This window comes from Denticeps clupeoides, chromosome 16 (genome assembly GCF_900700375.1).
Source record: "Denticeps clupeoides chromosome 16, fDenClu1.1, whole genome shotgun sequence".
Taxonomy (NCBI): Eukaryota; Metazoa; Chordata; class Actinopteri; order Clupeiformes; family Denticipitidae; genus Denticeps; species Denticeps clupeoides.
Window position 1 is genome coordinate 8,576,559 of NC_041722.1, and position 20,439 is coordinate 8,596,997.

At 42.1% G+C, this 20,439-nt stretch overlaps 1 protein-coding gene across 1 annotated transcript; it reads right to left on the reverse strand.

Moving 5' to 3' along the window:
- Positions 1-384: 384 nt before the first annotated feature.
- Positions 385-3,787, reverse strand: htatip2 (HIV-1 Tat interactive protein 2). Its single transcript, XM_028956823.1, has 6 exons — positions 3,613-3,787; positions 2,973-3,156; positions 2,447-2,554; positions 1,916-2,053; positions 1,779-1,840; positions 385-1,607 (listed from the first exon to the last, which is right to left on the reverse strand). The coding sequence occupies exons 1-6, from the start codon at positions 3,741-3,743 to the stop codon at positions 1,391-1,393; spliced, it is 840 nt and encodes a 279-aa protein (XP_028812656.1). The 5' UTR covers positions 3,744-3,787; the 3' UTR covers positions 385-1,390.
- Positions 3,788-20,439: the final 16,652 nt, after the last annotated feature.

Here is a 20,439-nt window from a genome sequence, read left to right on the forward strand (position 1 = left end):
CCGCTCCTTCTTACTGCCCATACAAAGGTGTCTAAAAGGCCGCTTGATAACATAGACAACAAAGGCCTCGGCCGCCAGGCCACTCAAAGATGCCACTCAGGATAAGTGAATGTCTGTACAGGTTTTCTCTGTCCTGGATCTCCAAATATCCTAACATTTCAGGTGAAAAATTATGGTATTAAATACCTACTCTGAGGTCAGAGCACTACAAGTTGAATAAACGAGGACAAATGGGAACACCTACAACCCTGCAGACCACTTGTGACAGTGGCACAAGTGAGTAGATCACCCTTTTCCTCAGGAGCATGAATGAAAGTTACTGTGTGTGAAAACGGATATAGGGGCTTCAGATCTTATACAACACAAACCAGACCAAGAAAACAATTAGATTTAGAAACATTTAATTAAGATTTATTCTCATTGCGCAATGTACAGGTACAAAGACAACCAAATGCAATTATCACATAAATAAAAAAGAATAAAGTGCATCATACATGTTTACATTTTAAAGTATGATAAACATTTGTCCAATTCATTTATCGACTTATTCATTAAAATGTGTGTATTGAGGAATCTCATACAATTTGACTGTTGCTTACCAAAGTGAACTTGAGCATATCTAAAAGCATATTTAAAGCTCGTCAACTTGTTCTTTTGCTTTCCACCCAAGCAGTTTTTTTTTAAATAAATGGTTGACTGTTTAAGTAATTAATTTAGGCTAATATCAAATGTCATAACATAGCTCACAAGTTGAAAAATGCATTTTTATTTGTCATTTCCTTTTTTCATTATTTTTATGGGCTTACGTTTGAATTTAAGTAACAGAATTGAATAAAAGATGGAAAAATTATGAAAACCTGGAAAATGATGATACCTGAAAGCATTCCTACATTTACATTTGATGCATTTGACAGACTTAACATTTTGCTTTATACATGTATTATTAAAAAAAGGAATATTTGGTAAAACCACAGATTAGGGTTAAGCCACAATTTTTAAAAACATTTCATACATTCAGAGTACAATTTAAACCTCCAGACCTATCTGACTGCATTTTTCCATAAATGAAAAGGCCGATTATGAAAAAGATCATGACTTTTTAGTCATAGTTTTTCCAATGTTTTGGTCATATTATGTATGACAAAAAAAAATACCAAGAGAAAGATGTGTCCAGCTATTTGACAATATATTTAATGTATGTTGCATTAAATTAAAAGTATGTGGAGCTTAAAGAAGTAGATGAATTATTTCTTTTTATTCATCTTGAAGACCCCAATTGCACTTCAGTGTTGTCCACTTTAGGATTTCCCTTTAAGGATTCCCTTAATGATTTCCCTTGAAGATATATTAATTGTAGGCACACATGCATGAACCATTATAATGAACCATTTTACTTTCCCCCCAGTTTGCCAAGGTCATAAATGGCCTTGTTTTCCAAAATTTCTGCTTTCTTGTCCTGCTGAATTAGTGTGTTAGCCACCATGGCCCTTGCTACTGAGCTGATAGGGATGGACATTGCAGTGGGGAATGCATGTGAGACGAGGCCCAGAAACTTCCTTGACACCCACTCTGTTGGCCTGCTTTCCTGCCTGTCAACCAGGAGAACCCTGCAGAAGCATTTAAATCAGATGAAATGTCATTATTTTGAACGTTGCCAATACTCATAACAATGATGACAAAGCAAACGACTTTAAACAAACACAATCCAGCTGGTTGGGAAATGCCCATCCCTGCTGAATGGCTAAGTGTGTATGATTGGGGTGAATGTATGAACTTACGCAGGCCTGTACACTGAATAGCGGTCAAAGTTAAGCTTCTCTATGTCTGCCTCTACTTGTCCCTGTGAAAATAAAGAACGTCAATACAGGCTACTGGGAGATGTCAAATGTAATCAAATTTGAGCTCACAAACACACCTTTACTTTGAGGTACAGAAAGCTACTGTCTTTGTTTGCTCCTTTAGAGGACTCCAGGTTGAAATGGGAGCACCCTCCAGCTTTTGCCAGTTCTGCTGACTGGAGAACGTAGTCATGGTCTACCCGTACAAAGCCTTCCTGAGCAAAAACATATTAAAATAAGAGAGACTGAGATGTCTGTCTCTCTTTATGAATGGTGTAAGTATATGCTTTTTTAATGTAACAAAAGCCCTGTCTGACATCAATCAAATTTCGATGTAACTAAACTGTTTATTGCAGAATTGACATTATGCATTTAGAGAAAGAGATAAAACTTGGGAAGTATCCACAGCTCTGTTATCCTATTGTTCTCTGAGCAGCAATAGAATATTGTTTTTTGCTTGTAGAGATCATTTCTTAGCTTAAGAAGTTGGGAGAGACTAACCCACAGTTCTTCTGGCACATTCTCAAATCGATTTCATAGTTACTGTTGGGAAGTTAGTTTCACTACTACCTAAAACTTTTGCACAGTACTGTAGATCTGATTCTTACAGCTCCAGCTTTGGCTCTTGTAGTTCCCAGGCAACAATATCCCACGTCATGGCCTTGAAACGCAGCGGAATAGTTGTCCAGCTTTTCAAAATCAACTATTTCCTGAACCTAAACAAGAGTAAATAATATATATCATATCTGTGAATCATATATGGCTCTGCAACACAAAGTTTATGGACTTATTCAATATCAATGGAATATAACATCAGAATACATTTCTGAATAAACATTATGAATGTAATTAATTGAACATATTGCAGTCGCTTGTCTCATGTTTTACTCCTTTTTAGAAAATACTTAAGAACACTTTTCTGTATATAGAAAAAGAGGTTGTGTTGGTATCGAATGGTATAACGAATGGTATCTACTGATCTTCCTAGTTAACCTAATGAGGGATTTCAATGATGAATATGTATGTAGCACCTATGTAATTCGCTGTGTATAAGAGAATCTGCCTAATGCTATAAATGCAAATGTCATATTTGTAGTGAATGCACACAAGCATGGAAGTGAATGTGTGAAGTACCAGGTTCTCATATCTTTCATCTTCAAAGGTCAAAAGTCGTCTTCCAATGAGAGTGATCCTGGAGAACAGCTTTCGATCCACCAGCTCTCGCAGTAACTCTTTCCCCGTTTCCCCAGAAGCTCCGAGCACGAAACAGCTTTTGTTCATTTCCCTGAACGCCTTTTCCAGAGATTGTATGTCCATTCTGTTCAAGGACACACACAAACATTCATGTTTTACGCGTTGACAATATTAATTCTGAAGATAATGCAAATGCTCAGCCAAGGAGAGGGACAGGAGCTGAATGGTGCAGCTAGAACGTCCCTTATTTTGCTTAGTGCAGGGTCTGCGTCTCTATTAATACGATAACGTGACGTCACAGTGCATGGCAGGGTTAGAAACGGCACAAACCTGCCGTTTTTAACACTGCTGAAAAGAAAGAGTGTTCAGTGGAAAAATCAACATGAATCAAAATCGCAGTTCAAATCCTAAAAGTCCATTTAGCATGTTTAACATGCAGCTAGGAGCTGCATCAGGGGCTCATATAGCGTTTCACTGAATTACGAAGCATGTGGGCTCACAACGCAAAACCCGGACTGACCGCAGCAATACCCGCCTTCATACGAGAAGGAATAAAACGCGCATTCCAAGCATTTCTTACCCTGCTAAATCCGCAGATTGCTCTGAACTTTCCAAAACGTACAGAACAATTGCGAGTAGTGCGACTAAAATGCTCAAGAGGGTCAGCGTTCTTCCGCAATTCCCTTCCAATAATTTCATGACAGAAACCATAAAACACGGAGATCGCGCGGACTTCCTGGTTACATGTTTTTTTGTTTTGGAAGATCTGCGCATGCGCACTACCTACTGGCAAGGTATACTAATATTTTGGGGTTTTTTTTACATTAGAAATTAAAAATTAAGCATGATAAGAGGTCAACTCACATAACTGCATCACATAAGTAATTTTCCGAATATGCAGGCAAACAGATCCGATGCCTTCACAGCTTTGATGCGACAAAGAACCACACACATGGTGTTGCATATTTTTTTCTTTTTTGAATAATAAAAATTGTATAGTTTGGAAAATAATTTGTGAGAAACATTTAAAAACATATATATTGGTGCCTAAATGTAGTGACCCAGATGGTTCCAGCAGGGGGCGGTAAAGGCGTTGACCTGCATGTCATAGAAAGGCTAACATGAGTCTAGTTCTATACATTTAAATCTCAGAATGTAACTTTTACTCATAACAACATTATTTGTACATTATTTGTCCATTAGTTGCATGTTTTGCAGCTTGCTTATGAAATATTGTGCTGTGTAGTTTTTGAAACATGAAGATATTAAAAAAAAACTTTTGTTCTTGTGTAGTTGCAAATAAGGCATTAATTAGGCATTAATAAGTATTGAGTATTGTGTATTATGAAATTCAAATATTAGAATAGGAAATTGTAGGTCCAAATGAACATCACTGATTGTTGGTCATTTCTTTTTATTTTTGCTTTGTTGATATACTAATGAATCAGGCTTGATGCTTCTGTTAAATGCATGGGATGTCAATCATGTTTATATTAAAATAAGAAATAAAGAAAACATCCCGGAATGAAAGTAACAGGAAACTGTGACAAGCACTCTTCAACGAGGACAGAGGAGGCAAGTTTGTTAATTGCCACCAACTAAAAACATAATAGCCTGCCATTGTCATGATGTAGTAGGGGTTTGTGGGAGCCTGCTGAGGGCTGAGGGCTGATGGCTATCTGTCACACACACATGTTGAGCTATTGTGATTGCACATTTACCAAACGGGATGTGGGTTTAGGAAACTGGGTCAGTTTTGCTGACTAATTGAAACCCGAACAGTCTATACAGGCAGATTTAATTGCATTAAATGTATGTGTTAATTATTGAATTTATGTGTTGACATGTGCATTCATATATATATATATTGGTGAAAATGCTTTAAAGACGAAAACAAGAAAAGAAACTGGAGGTCTAAGTCTTTACCATGGGGCAATATGTGCCACATCCTGGCCTATTGAAATAGACACACAGACACAGAGAAAGCTTAGGACTGTACTGCCACTAACTGGAGTGTGATGCTAATGATGGTAATTAATGGGGCCTGACAGCACAATCTGCTGCTCATTGTTTCCCCATTGGAAGAACTGCTGCTCACATGGGCCACGGGGTGACAAGGGACAGTGGTGCAAATTGTAAAGATGGTACCCGGGGACAGACTTTGTAGAGAGTGGTGGTAGGGGGGCGGAATGGCGGATGAGGGCTGTGGCTGCGATGGGGACAAGCCCTGTCCCACCTGATCCCTGGGTGAGGATTAGGTTAATTAGGGCTCAACAGCCTTATTTTCGGGAGCAACTGTCAAAGGAAAGAGAGACTAATATGACAGGGCAGTGGTCTGTGCTTTATTTCGTAGTCCCTTCGGTCCAGACCACTGTCCGTTCCCCGCGGACCACTAGCTGCTAAATGGGGATGATGTCATTAAAGTCTTTACTTTTCATCTGCGTGTAGGCTATACTTGTGTTGATGGTGGTTGGTAATAATGGACAATCTCTCTTTCAGCATGTTGCCATCTGCCAGTTTGTCTTTCATTGTAACACAAATGCATTGTGCAACACATATAATAAATTATGCAGTGCTAATTAAACCCAAGACACACAGGTCCTGGCCTAATGCATTCCTGAAGGAAGAGATTGCATCGTTTTTTGGTACTCAGGATACTCTTGGTTATGTCTGAGTGACATTTTAGAACAAATGCGCATGAAAGCAGAAATCTGATTTAACCATGTGTGGACCTTTAGAAAACAATGCGATTAAATGAGCAAACAGATTAGTCCAGGTTTAGGCGAGGAGTCAAGACAGGACCTCAGCAGGTAGGGCTAATACACAGAAAAAAAGGCCGAGCACATCTGCCCGGGCCACAGTCACTGGGAAATGCTGGTTTTGTCCCATTCCACCTTCTCACTGCTTACTTCTTCATATTCATTAAGCTCGGACATAATCTTCTGTATGACAAATGTCCTGGCCAGGGTTCTAAGCTCCTTGCTGCTGGCACAGACGTGTATTGGGGAGGGGAAACTATTTGTATTTAAAATTCAAGGTTTTTCTAGCCTTAGATGAAAATGAGATGCAAGATGAAAAATTTGCTCTGGCTAATGAGTGCATGAATTATATTATTTAAATGTATAATTTGTAACATGAATAGATGCAATACAATACAGGGTGGTTTTTATTATTGGGTCAGTGTTTTGCAGTGTAACAAGTATAAACTTGATGATGATGATGATGATGATGATATAAACGACTAGAACAGTGAACATTCCTGTTATATTGATGAACTTCACATGTAAAACATGTAAAACAAGATTCATGGTAAAAAACACTTTCCCATAAGGGAAAAAATGAAAGTGAGACACTTTCTATCAGACCCTATAGTGTGAGAAAGCCTCTTAGAGGATATGTGTGTTTGGTTTTGGTTTTCTCCATCAGACCTGTTTGCGGATCTAAATCTCCCCTTTGTTGGACATCTCAAGAAGCCTAATGACTTCTTTGAACTCGCAATGTCTGCGCAGAATGTGTCCATGCTCATCTCCCCCAGCTTATTTCAGAGAGTAGTCAAACTTTGACCTTCTACTTTCCCTTTCACATGCACTGTTATGTGTGCATAGAAAGGCTTTCCCATAGATCTGCTGCACGTTCCCATAGGTCTTAATAAAGTGGACAGAGTATGAGCGTAAGGCCAAAAGCAATAATCGGTATTAAATTCCATACCAAGGAGCAAATAGAAAAAATGAAACAAAAATAATGGCAAAAACTGTCAAAAAGACTGAGAGCCTGCAAAATAGTGGCGCTAAGAGATTTATGCTCTCTCAGCATGGACCCGGTTCTAGGTTCCGTTTGGTGCCAAAAGGCTCATTAAGTAGAACCCAGGCAGCCAGGGATTCACATACTGCAGTGAAAGGGAGATCATATCAGACCCACCACAGCACAGAGGGACTTCCCTGCCGAGGAGCAAACACTGCTACAAATAGCAGAGCCGCTCGGACAATGCGTCCATGAAAAGAGCCAAATTAGCTAGAGGCTAACGGCAGTTTACCAACACCTGTATTAGTGCACTAGCACGGCGGGGAGCAAGGCAGACATGCGCTAATCCCTATAAGCTCAAACCTTCCCTCCCACCAAATCACTATTTGCATATTCCCTTTCGGCCATGTAGAAACCTGGAGAAGGCAGGTTTTTCAGCCATGAGGGGCCTGCATTCGGCCGCTCTCGCTCTCACTGCCTGGGTGGCTGTCTGATTATCTGGTACCCATGTTGATGAGTGCGAGCGCTCTGTGTGTGCAAGGGATTAGTTCGTATTAGCATCAGTGTGTGCCAGTGTAGACAGACTGCATTCCCCCACTGCTACAATCAGAGCTAATTTAAGGGGTGGAGAAGATGGGAAATCCATTAGCCTGGTCTGTTTGCTCAGGAGTCGGGCCGGTGCTGGTTCCCAATCTAAGACCCGGTGCTGCAATGCCTCTATTTGAGAGGGAGCCAAGAGTTCTCAGGATAATGACTAATCTGATTCTGTGACAAAGCAACAAAGATGTAAATGTAATGTTTCAAGTGCAGGATCAGAGCAGACTTGGACCACACTCAGTCAAATCTGCAGAGGAGCAACATCACATAATGCGGAACAAAAACGGGCCCCATGAATGAATTTTGACATTTTGCCGAGTGCTTAGTTTCTTTACAAAGCTAATCAAGTAAGGACATTCCAATGTTCTGCCTGAACAGTCTACACTGTCAAACAGGCACGTTTCTGAATTCCAATTTTTGAGCCAATCAAGCTTCTGTCAAAGTCTTCATTCATTCTGTATTATATTTAATGGAAACTCTTATGCCATCATGCTACCTATAAGAACATGTCTCTTCACACTGGGCCCAGGTGGCCCAAAAAAGATTTGGATTGATCTATGACTTTCTACTTTGGGCTTATGAGGCATTTGTTATCCTCTTCTAAAAAAAAAAAATTTTTTATTGACACAAAAATAAATTAATGATACTTGTATCTATATATTGAGCAGAAAGATCAGTTTTTCTGTAATTTGTGAATGTAAGAACATCTCCTTAGGTTAATATAGTATAAACACTGAGTAAATAATAATAAATTAATAAAAAATAATTGTAGTTGTGGAAATATGATCTATTTTGCAATGATGATTCGGTAAGTGCAAAGTTATCAGTTATCATTTTCCGTATTTTTATCTAGCTGCAGGGTGTGAAAACGTGGGAGCTTGGAGGAGACCTCACACGTGGGGAGTGGTAAATGATAAATATTAGGTTTTTCCATGTCTGTAAGATGTTTCTTGCCACAACAAGCTGTCACATCAAGAATATGGCAAAACCACCAAAATCTTGATGAACGTTAATCACATACATCATATTTAATGAGAAATAAAATAATATATATTTTAGAACAAATGAACCATTTAATGTTACATTATTTTAAGCATATATTAATTTCATTTGATTTAATGTTCAATTAATATAAAATTAACCTGAATTTTAAATATAATTAAAATATTTTTAAATTCATATTAAATGAACAAATGATCCGACTTTCCTTACTCAAGGTGTGTTGTCCATGGGCTTAAACTCTCAGAATTATGCTACGTTTATTATGTTTTTTCACCACAATGTTTTTGACATTTGGGCAGAAAAAAACATAGAGAAAAGTCTTTAATGCAGATCTTTTTCAGGTCAATAATAAACAGTGGTCAATGTCCTGTACAACTGGACACAGCCTAAAGTAATATTTTATTTGTTCTTTTAACACTTTAAAATAGGTCCCACTGAGTCTAGATAAATAGTCTAAAATATATCAGTGGATATTTATAATGAGAAATCTTACATTTGTTTTTTGAAACTGTATAATACTGAATAAACACAAAAAATTGTCTGAAGATTTGAAGACTGAATTTTCCCCTCTTTCACATAACTTCTCCCACAAAATCAGAAATGAAAGCAATTGAATAAGGAAGTTCTTGGTGGGTAGTTAGGGCCTTTAGTTTCTGATTCTGACTAGCAAGTTGACCCTTAACGTTTCATATGAATATAATGTTGCATAAATCACCGAACGCATAATGCAATAGAAAATGAGCAATATTATGTTTCTTTATTTGTTATCAGGAGTATAAAAATACTGCCTAAAGAAGCCACCCCTTCCCTTGTTGCTCTTGACCAGTTGTACACATATGGCACAAACCTTGACTTTCTGACACTTCAGAGAGCAAGGTCCCTTAGGAGACCGCAGTGAAGCCGGCTAGACGCTACAGTTTAACATCAATTTGATCTTAAGTGAGTACTGGATCAGATGTCACCGACAATTCCCATAGGCTACGGTCCTGTCAGATACCCCTCTGTGCCAATTAGTGAAAGATAGTGAAACAAGGGGCTTAAAACAGGCAGCTACACATGCTACCCTGCCAGAGCGATACCCCTGATGGGACGACTAATCAGAGAGCTCTTGAGCATCATATTAGGCGGGGATCGGGCCAGCTCCTACGGGAGATTTCTCACCCATCATTGCTGGATTGCTGGAGCATGATCGCTGATAATGTGTGGTGGGTTAGTTGGTGATGTTCATTGTAGGCAGAAGCTAAACTTGAGCTTAAGCTGGCAGACTGCTAAAGGGTACTGTGTATGCTGTTGTATATATAAATGTCATGATCCGGACCGGCAGGGGTTGTCTCCGGATCCGGGGTCCGGACCGGTGTTTCATGTTCGTCTCGTGTAATGTTCCCTGATCGTGTTCACCTGGTGTATATTTATATAATTGTATAAAGCTATCCTGTTCGTGTCTGTTCACCGTCGGGTCATTGTGCGTGTTCATGTTCCCTTGTCGCGTGTAGTATGTATTAAACCCCTGTCCTGTGATCGTGCGAATGTGTCCTCCTTCACCGCCATGTCCAGCCCACCCGTGACAATAAAATAATGTGAAAAAACTTTTCCAATCTTTGTTTCTCCTCTAAAATAACATTTGCACTGATATGTACCTGAAAGGGATAAAGAAAATGACTGCTCACATTTATTCATTTTTGGCAAGCCCTCTCAGAAGATGCCGTGATGTTGCCATTATTGATCTCTCAATTTATGAGTGGCTTCTGTGTCAATTGCCATTGAAGACAGAGGCCGGGTGGGACGGGCAAGGGGCAAATGTAGAAGACAGAGCGTATGGTGGCGGGAGGGGTCACCGTCTGTCTCCGCACTCCTGCTTGTAGGCGCATGAGAAAAAATGAGAGAACCATGTGGTGTGACTAAGTGCAGACTGGTGCATAAGAGGCGTAGGATGGTTTTGATTTGGGGGTGGGAGGGGGGTCTTGACTGGACCATGTGGACTGGGTGGGGGGATGTCAGCTCGCACCCATCCTGAGCAGAGCGGAGCTCCACACCCACCCAACTGTTTGGCATTCAGCAGTGTCCTCCTCTTTTTCTCTCTGTCGCGCTTTCAGTCTCTCTCCCTTTCTCTCCTTTTATAATGCATTGTTAACAAAACAGTTTACAAACCTCGGCTGGTACATTATCCACAGCGCCTCCAGAGAGATTGATTTAGGCAAATGCATTCAGCTGGGGGAGTGGCCGTGTCTTCTTAACAAAACGCCACATGGGCCTGGACTGAATATTCCTTTTTCTATTCAATTTATTCTCCTTACATACATTAAACGCCAATTATGCTCTTTCTGGAGGAGTAGACGAAGGGGACACACTATGATCTTCCTACATATGCATGGATGGCACAGCCTTATTGGGCCATACGATGCATTTATGTTGCCATGAGTGGAATACTTGACTTTCATAAAGGCCAGAGGTGGCCAATGTCATAAAGGGCCCAATTTTTACGGTTAAGCCCAATATATGAAATGAGATTTGAATGGAATGAATGCAAAACAGAGGCCTTGTATTCAACTGCTTCTATACACCGCCCAATAAAACTGAGACATGCCTGGGTGACTTAGCAACTTTGAAGGCCCAAAGCGTCCCAGTAGGCACTGGATTGGCCATCAGTCTACCCAGTACAAAGGGCCAGGAGAGAAAGTCCTCAACAAAGTTCGAAGCAATGGATATAAAACCCCACATCTCCCTTTTCGAAAACAATATTTCAGCCCTTTCAAGACACGCTCCGGCTCTGACTGGTTTTATTTTTTATTCCCCCTTTTTAACACCATAGCCCCTTTTCAGCTAACATATTAACAATGGGGGGAATTTTTTGGAAGGGGATAGAGACTAGGCCTGACCAAAGGTTAAACTGAGCATCCCGTCCTGATAAATCACCTCCTAATGAGACCACCATTGTCCCCAGCATTGTCACTCCTCTCTCTGAGTCTGCAACCTTCTGCCTGTTAAGCTGACAGTAATAATGAACTGGCTGCTTTGAACTCTTGCCACAATATTGACTGGTTGCACCCAGCAGATGTCTCCAGCCAAAGCAACTGGTAAAAGCACATTAGGTTAACAAAAGGGGCTTTGCTTTCGGGTGGGAGGTGGGCACGGAGTGGGAGTTCTGAGGTAGGGGGTGGCGGCGTTCGCGGTAGTCAACACTTGGACAGGGAGCTTCATTTTAAAACAATCCGTTTGTCAAGCGCACCATTGAGTCGGAGATCGGCTTTGTAAGCGGCCAAAACACTAGTCAGGCGTAAGATGTGAATGTTTGCCCACAGTTTCCAAAAAACATATGCGGTAAGAAGCCACGACCCAAATTCAGAAAAAATAAAGTACCTTTTCAATTTGTTCGATCTTATCTAGCCAATGCCACCAATCTGAATCTCTTATAAGTACTCCAAAAATGATCAAATTGATATTATTATTAGCCTCCAAATCGTTGTTTCATTATCATCATCATTACTAAATAATGCTAATGAGCCCTTTGCGCTGAATGAAGTCGATTTGCAGTGTGACGGCAGTAATAGCCCAGTAATAAGGCGTGACTAACCTCGCCGCACAGCACCAGCCAGGACACAGAGAGAGGCAGCGGGCAGGAGAAAGGTACAGCAGAGGAACACTGATTACCATATAATTGGCCCTATTGTATTTGACACAGGGAATTAGGAGCCTGCTAGGTGGCTGGATGTCCGTTGATGGTGAGAGGTGACACAAACAACCAGGCACACAGATGGTGGCAACGCTGGACCTGCACCAAATAGTAAGGCTCACAGTGATTAGGGATGCAAAAAAAGCCAAAATTTGATTCAATCCAAAAGTTACCAAACAAGGTAGCACTTTGAAAAGATTCTATAATTTAATACGAGCACATATTCTCCAATTAAAAAGTTATCCAAGAAAAGATGTAGACGAGCAGAAAAAAACTACAAATGCTGACTGATGTGGAATATCACATTGTCTGAGAATTCAGAATTGTTGTTCATTGTAGAGCTGAGGGGGGTTAGAAGAAAAAGGTTTATATCTGAAACCAGGAGCTTCCCTGCAGTTTCCTGTAGAGAAATCCTCAAATCTTAAAACTTTTTTCCTCTTTTCTTGCATGACTTACTCCCTTTTCAAAATCAAAATAGAAAAAAACGAGTTTAAGTATTTCTTTCCTCTGCTTTACGTTTTTCGGCAAGTGACAGCTGAGCAAGTGAGAATGTGAAAAGGAGGGGAGGTTTGGAATAAGAAAAAAAAGAGGGAAAGTGAGAGAGAAAAGCAGCCCACCACAGAATGACCTGACCAATAGTCACAAAGCCTGATTGGTCACGGTGACTTGTGGGTAATGGGGCAAAGAGAAATGGCTTCTGGGAGTCTGTGTGTGCGTGCGCGATTGTGTGTGTCCGTTTTTTTTCTCCGTCACAGCATTTTTTTTAATGCGGCACCATCATAGCAACAGATGCATCACAGGCCATGATAACAGAAGCATATGTCTAGATGTGTCACACTCTCGACCCCCCTGCTCCGAGGGTGAAGTTCGTCCGAGGACGAGGAGACAAGGAGGCATTTCAACTGCGGAACAAAGTGGCTACACAATAGTTAACAACTTACAATGCATGTGAAAACACAATGAAGAGTGAAACTACACTGCTGTTAGAAATATATGATTGTGTGTCATAAACCTCCTGTTGAGGGCCCCGACCCAAAGAAAGAAATAGTGGTGTGTGTGTGTGTGTGTGTGTGTGTGTGTATGTGTGATTGTAAGGGCACTCTCCTTCTATTCAGAGCCTAAGATAACACCACACAGAATGATAGACTCTTGCAGATTGTTTGTCTCTCTTGGGCCATTGCCCTTCTGCCGACTGAATGGGCCGCATATGAGGGCCTGTCACAGGTACTGGAAAGAGGGGGTCCTCTGAGCTACGGCCCCCTCCGCCCCATGCTTGATTGCCCTCTTACTGACAGTCGCTCTCAGGGCCTGAAAGGCCATCCTCAAACGGAGGGTTGAATAGAGCCTTACTCCTCCTCCAGCCAGTCAACTCCCCTTTCTGCTGATGAGTTTTTAAAGGATGGAGAAGACACAGCCGACAAATATGCAACTTAAAAAAAAGGGATCTTTCAGTATTTCAAAACACGCTGGAAGTCAGCAGAAACAAGCGTTAACCATTAGAAACAATTCGCCAATGCATATTCCTCCTTTCAGTGCGTTGTCACTCGTCTTCAGATGTAAAACCACATCCTCGCCATTAGAATAGCCGACCCTGGGAGTGTGGCTAACTATTAGCTCTGCCGGTTCCTTTGCCTGGCAGTCTGCGATGGATGGGGACGAATTCACATCCTCTGCACTTATCTGTCCATTTACAATCCTGACAACATTTCTGTCACAATGTCGAGAAGGAAGGGAATGAATTTTCACTGGACTAAAGCATTCATTTAATAAACGAATGAGATGCGAATCTGATGGTGTTATGTCCGAAATACCTTTAGAAATTAATTTTCTCTTAGTATCTATTGATCCTTTGTTAACGTGGAGCATCCATTCTTTTCTCTTTAATTGATTCTCAATGAGCTCCTCTCCTGCACTCTTCAAAATACGTTGCAGTGCTTTGGGCACACTTGCCCGGCTCTAAGCTGAGCCCGCTCTCCACAGACGCAATGAAAAGTCTTAATTAAAACCCGGCTCCCCCGGTATCCCACACTTCATAAGCTTACCCTCTGTCTTATCTGTAGACCGGGGGGCATCGTTGACTTGCAGTCTCAGGACCCCACTTGTTCCGCCAGGCCTCAATGGAGGTGAGGGGGTGGTCGTCATTAGATACAATGACACGGTGCTTTAAAATGCGACGGCACAAATTAAAACCCGGCACTTCTGTCCAATCTACCCACCTCGGCCTCATTATCTTTCCATTCAGGAGACTGTGACAGGGATAAAAGGAAGGAGTGATTTCTTCAGCATCCTCTCCAAGACACTGTTTCGTGCTAATTAACCGAAGCTCTTTGTCACTTTTCCTTGTGTCATCAACAGAGGGAATGGAGCAATGGAGCACAGAGCAAAAAAAAAAAAAGAGTATTTTTCTGTCATTGCCACTGCCATAGATACAACACAAGATCCAAGGGGGGAAAGGCAAATATGTTTAATTAATTACAACAAATACTTGCTTGCAGTGCAGCAAATATTTCAAGACCATTCAAGTCTTTATATTGTAAATTTTTACTTTCATTTTCAGGAAAGATACTGTCAGTCTTAATAAACAAGTAATTACATAGCGCTTGATCTTGCCTTTGTGTTTGCCGAAAGAGTATCGCACAAAGCCTTGTGTCGGGTAGTGTGTGTTTGCGCAGGACGTGTATCTGTGAAGTGGTCTGTGTATGAATGTGTGTGCGATTTTTTTAAGATGCCAATCCACTAAGCAAACGCGCGAGATCACACAATGGTGAAAGGAGCATTACAGAATAATTACACACACGCTCTGATGCTCCGCCATTCATTGAGGGCCAACAATATTTCGGGGATTAGAAATGTCACCACTGTGGCCCTCTCTGGAGAACCTAAAGGATCATGGGCACATTCAGATGCAAAGGGGCTGCATTTGGAAGTTTTAATGCTGGCCTGCAGTCTCACATGAGCGGCACAATTTTGACAGTGGGAGAATAATTTGGCGGCACCTTTTAATAATCAGATCTGCTCCATGATTTAAAGCCTGGCAACAAAAGGGCCTGCTGTTCCTGCATTGGTAATGCCGCACAACAACAATTATCCAAAAGCCTGCTAAAAATTTCACACACTAACAGATGGTTTAGAAACTATTTAATGATACACTCATTTATAAAAGTCAAATAGAATGTGTTTGTCATTTAGATACAATGAATAAAAAAATAATTATACATGGGTTTTTTTTTATTATTTGTAAAGTCTCAAATGAAGATGCATTAAGATTCTGCTTTATTAAGTTTCATGGATACTTCTCAGCCAATGCATCTCTAGAACAGGAGCTGAATATCTTCTTTGGCTGCTTTGAGGTGACACCAACAGCAGCTACACAACATCCACACTATCGTGGTGGAGGAGTGTGAGCTAAGGTGGAAGCTGAGGATGGTGACCCTGTAGAAGGCTGCAGGACCCGACAGTGTGGCTGGACGAGCGCTGAAAGACTGTGCAGATCAACTGGCTGGAATTTTCACCAGAATTTTCAACCATTTCCTGTCACAGGATATTGTCCCATCCTGCATCAAGTCCTCCACCATTGTTCCACTGCCAAAAATATCCACCACAAACAGTCTGAATGACTACTGCCCAGTGGCAATCACACCTGTCATCATGAAGGGCTTGGGAAACTGGTGCGGAGTCATGTCATTGCCTGCTTGCCAGCAGACCTGGAGCCATTTCAGATTGCCAAACAAAGCAAGATCATCTGAGTACGCTGTGTCCAGTACCCTCCACACTGCCCTGACCCACCGGGAGCAGCAGGGGAGCTACGTTAGATTGTTCTTTTGGACTTCAGCTTGGTGTTCAATGTCATTCCCAAACGACTGGTGTCTAAACTGGCAGATCTGGGACCTCCATCACTAACCAGTGGTGTGATGGTGGGGCAGTGGTGGCCTAGCGGTTAAGGAAGTGGCCCCGTAATCAGAAGGTTGCCGGTTTGAATCCCGATCCACAAAGGTGCCACTGAGGTGCCACTGAGCAAAGCACCGTCCCCACACACTGCTCCCCGGGCGCCTGTCATGGCTGCCCACTGCTCACTCAGGGTGATGGGCTAAATGCAGAGGACACATTTCACTGTGTATCACAATGACAATCGCTTCACTTTGTCACTTTGCAGCTGGATACTGGATTCTGTCAGGTCACTCCCAGAGGGTCGGGCACCTCCACTGCTCTCATCCTCAGCACCAGGACGCCACAGGGGTGCATGCTCAGCCCACCCCTCTATACCCTCTATATACCCTCTTCTATACCCAGATTCGAGGACAGTGGTTGGACTCATCTCAGGCAAAGAAGGTGAGCTGGCATACAGGGAAGAGGCTGAACGGCAGTCAATGTGATGCAGGGTCAACAACCTGCTCCTAAACACCACAAAAACAAAAGAGCTTGTTGTTGACTACAGGAAAAATAAAAGTAAAAAATAAATGGGACTGTGTGTGTGGTACGGCAGCTGCACTTCCTCAGAAAGGAAGGTGCTCCATCAGGTCAGCGGAAAAAACAATTGGCTGCCCCCTCTCCAACCTACAAATTATAACCTCACGATGCCACAAAAAAGAAATAGACATTAACCAGGACTCATTACACCCTGGTCATTGCCACTCCCAGCTCTTGCCATCAGGCAAAAGAGAAATTAAAACCAGAACTAAACTATATACCTGAGTCGACTGCACCTTTAATTTTGTTGTTCCTTGAGAAGTGACAATGACAATATAGAATTATCTTATCTAATATTCAGCTTTTGTTCAAAGAGGGGAGCAAATCAAGCATTTTGGACACTGTGACACTAGTGATCACAAAACCACACATGGTCAACATGGCAGACCTTTCTCAGACAGATCCGTTGTTTCTCAAGGCGAGTGTAAGACACACGTCATAAAGATAACCCAGTTTGACTATAACACAAAGCCAAACCCTCGCTGGGATCATTTTAACATGAGAACTCTCTCGTCCTCGTCTTCCAACTGTCTGTATAAAGAGGGTGACCAAGTCCCATGAAATCGTCTCTCACCCATGCCACTGAGAAAGTATTCAGAGACACAGAGCAGAGCCAAAAATGCCTGGGAGATCATCCAGTGACCCGGGTGCAAAATATTTTGGTTTGCACATTTACATTGTAAATATCATTAATATGTATTTCTTGGTGAATCTATTTTTTCTAGTTCTATGTGGTATATAAGTCAGTAAATACTTCACTTCATTCATCAGTTCATTGATTATAACATGGAAGCACGTTGTAAGTCGCTCTGGATAAGAATATCTGCCAAATGCCTTAAATGTAAATGTAAATATGCCGTAAATTGAGGAACCATCATGGATCCTGAAGTGCACTGTAGACAGACTGTTAAATAAAATTAAACACTATTCAAAACAAGACATAAAGGCCACATGAGATGTACAGTTTATAACAAGACTGCATTACGTAGTACTGCAATGTATAGTTCCACCCAGTTCTTAAACACTCGCTTCTCGTATTGTATTTGTGCTTTCTGGTTACATAGATGTGTGTGGTGGGCATGCATCGCCCAAAATGCAATTAAGGAGCAGACGTTTATCAGTCAAACGACTTTGTCTGAACATCCCTTACAATGATTTCACATTCCTCTCTCTTTTAGAACAAGATTCCTTTTTCAATGTCCCCTTCAGATCTTTTGAATTCCTCAGGGTCTTTAAGTCAGTTTTTTACTGATACCACATGATCCCAGACACCCGTATCTCACTATAGGTCAAGCAATAGCGCGCATATATATATATATATATATATATATACACACACACACACACACATACACACACACATACACATGTATGTGCGAAAGACAGAAGGGGAAGAGAGAGTGAGCGAGAGGAGCAGGCATTGAAGGAGGCCTTAGATGGAGGGTCCATTCAGCAGCAGGCAGCTGGGGCAGCTAGCGTGCTCTAGAAAAGGCTTCTTCACTCATGGCTGGGTTTTGTGCAAAGGCCCCCCAATTTAAGCCGGGCCTTTTACTCTGCCATAGAAAATGTCTATAAATCTTAACGGGTGTGTGGAGAGCGGGCGGTGGGGGGTGTCCAGGAGATGGCTTACAATCACAAAAAAAAAAAAAAAAACACCATTGGCCTCTCAAGGTCTGTCGCTTGGTTTTGAAGCATGTTGAACATCAATAATAAATCAGTCCTGGGCATGTCCCTTCAGATCAGTGGGAAGCACAGTTACCTCAAGATACGGAAGATTTTATTTCTATGTGTATTGGATTTATTGAGTGGTTTTCACAGCAGGTTGAGCCTCTGTGGGGTCTCCTCACCTGAGGACCTCATATCAGTAGTCATGTTTTCATTGACCTTCAAATTAGGGTTCAAATGTTGTTATTTCGACAAACTGCAATGGAAAGGAGGAGACCAAGCTGTGAGTTTGTAGACTAGACTAGACTATCACTTCCCAGAAATCCCTCAATCGATGGCGCTCCATGTATATTGAACTTCTATGACACGCCTGCATTGCCAAGATTCAATATAATGGCAGCTAGTGCAGTCGCCACCACAGACGCAAGGGTGCTGACCATCCATCATTGTTATTCTTGGAACAAGTCACCACAACAGGAGCAAATGCAGTCAAGTTTTTATCAACATTGTGAAAATATGGCTTTTGTACATCTGCAATGGTCTGGACAGGGTCTGAAAAGGGCCAAGAGCTTTCCTTTCTGCCCAATCTGTCCACCGGCTCGACCCTGCTTTCCTGCCCTCATGCCCTGCAGCACAAAAAGCAGGAGACTTGGGTTAATCTCACATCCGGGTAGTGCTGTGTCGGCATAAAAAGTCCCGGTGCATCAAACAGCCCTTCATTTTGATCTATTTAGACGGCATTAATTCTACCTCGCAAAGCTAAAATGTTTGGTAGTGTGCCTCTGTGCCAAAGAAGGGGTTCAGGGGGGCGGGATTGGAGTTTAAGAAGCCACCGAACCCCAAAGGGAACCACACTGTCACCTCAGCGCAGGGCCATTGAAAGCACTTACTGACATAACAGGATCAATTACAAGCTGCATTTGTGCCCATGACCGTTATGTTTAAACAATCAAGGTGGAAGCTTTTGTCACGCTGGGGTCCAGACAATGGGAGGCTGCCCATGCTGCGGCTGAGTGTAAAGTCAGTCAGACTTCATTAGCAGCCTCCCTCTGACCAAAGGCCCTGACCGTGGCTCTGGTTGTGCGCGGGAGCCGCACCAGTCATCACGGCTCACGGCCTCACAATGAATGAGGTGTTGGGACGGATAAACGAGTTAGATGGACTTTCGGCAGCTTCTATAGTGCGTAAACACACACTTATACGCACGGTTCATCGGAGTTCTGATGAGGTTATGACAAAGCGTAATGTTTCTTTGGACATCGTATACGTTTATGCTCACGTCTTTGCCTAATAACATCATTCTTATTTAAATTATGCATCTAATGTTGGTTACAATTAATTACGTGTATTCCTGCTCAACCTCAGACGGAGGAAGACAATGTACACTACAGTTTCTGAATGTCTCGATCAGAGTTATACGTGAGTTAAATATGGCTTTTTTTCATCATGTGAGCCCTTTTTCATTATTTGACAAGACGTAAAGTGACATAAGTACCCAGGCTCACTTACAATCCAATTACATGCACCGAGAAACGTGTCAATGGTGCGAACGTCCCCCTTCCCCCCACCCAATGTGGCAAAACGGCTGACCTGTACTTCACTGAGGCCTGTAGGGATCACGGAGAGGTGGGGGGCTGTAAACAGGGTGTGGGGCTCCAACTGTTCAGGAAAAATAAAAACACCGCACACTTCATTCTTACAAAAGACTTCTAGGCAGGAAAGGGCCGGCCTTTATCATTAGAGGACTGAATAATAACAAATAAAATAATAAAAGGGAAGAAAAAAAAAAGTTCTATGCAGAATCTTCTGCACACGGGAATGAAACCTCTTTTTTATCTTTTTTTCTGGGGTCTGAGGAGGGAACCACTCGCACATTTCCCGCGGGCCTCTCTGGAAACATCAGATAAGTGCTGCGTGGAGGAGTAAGAAGGCGGAATAAGAAGCGGCGGGCAGGTGCAGGCAGGGTCCGGACCCCGCGCTTTTGTGCGCCCCCTTTTCTCCTCCGTTTGCAACAGGAGCGGCGATGTTAAATTCAAAGTTAATATCGATTTAATGCTTGTCACCGCGCCTCGGCATCCCGCGCCATTACTAATCCTCTCAACGTCGCTCGCTGCTGGGACTTTTATTCCGGGGACAGATGCTTCCAAAGAGCAGGCCGCAGCGAGACTTAAGATGTAAACACATTAAAGGTTTTTTTTTAAAACGATGAATACAGGGTCCGGTGCGGAATGAAGAGTTATGAGCAGCTGTCACCGTCATTCAGGC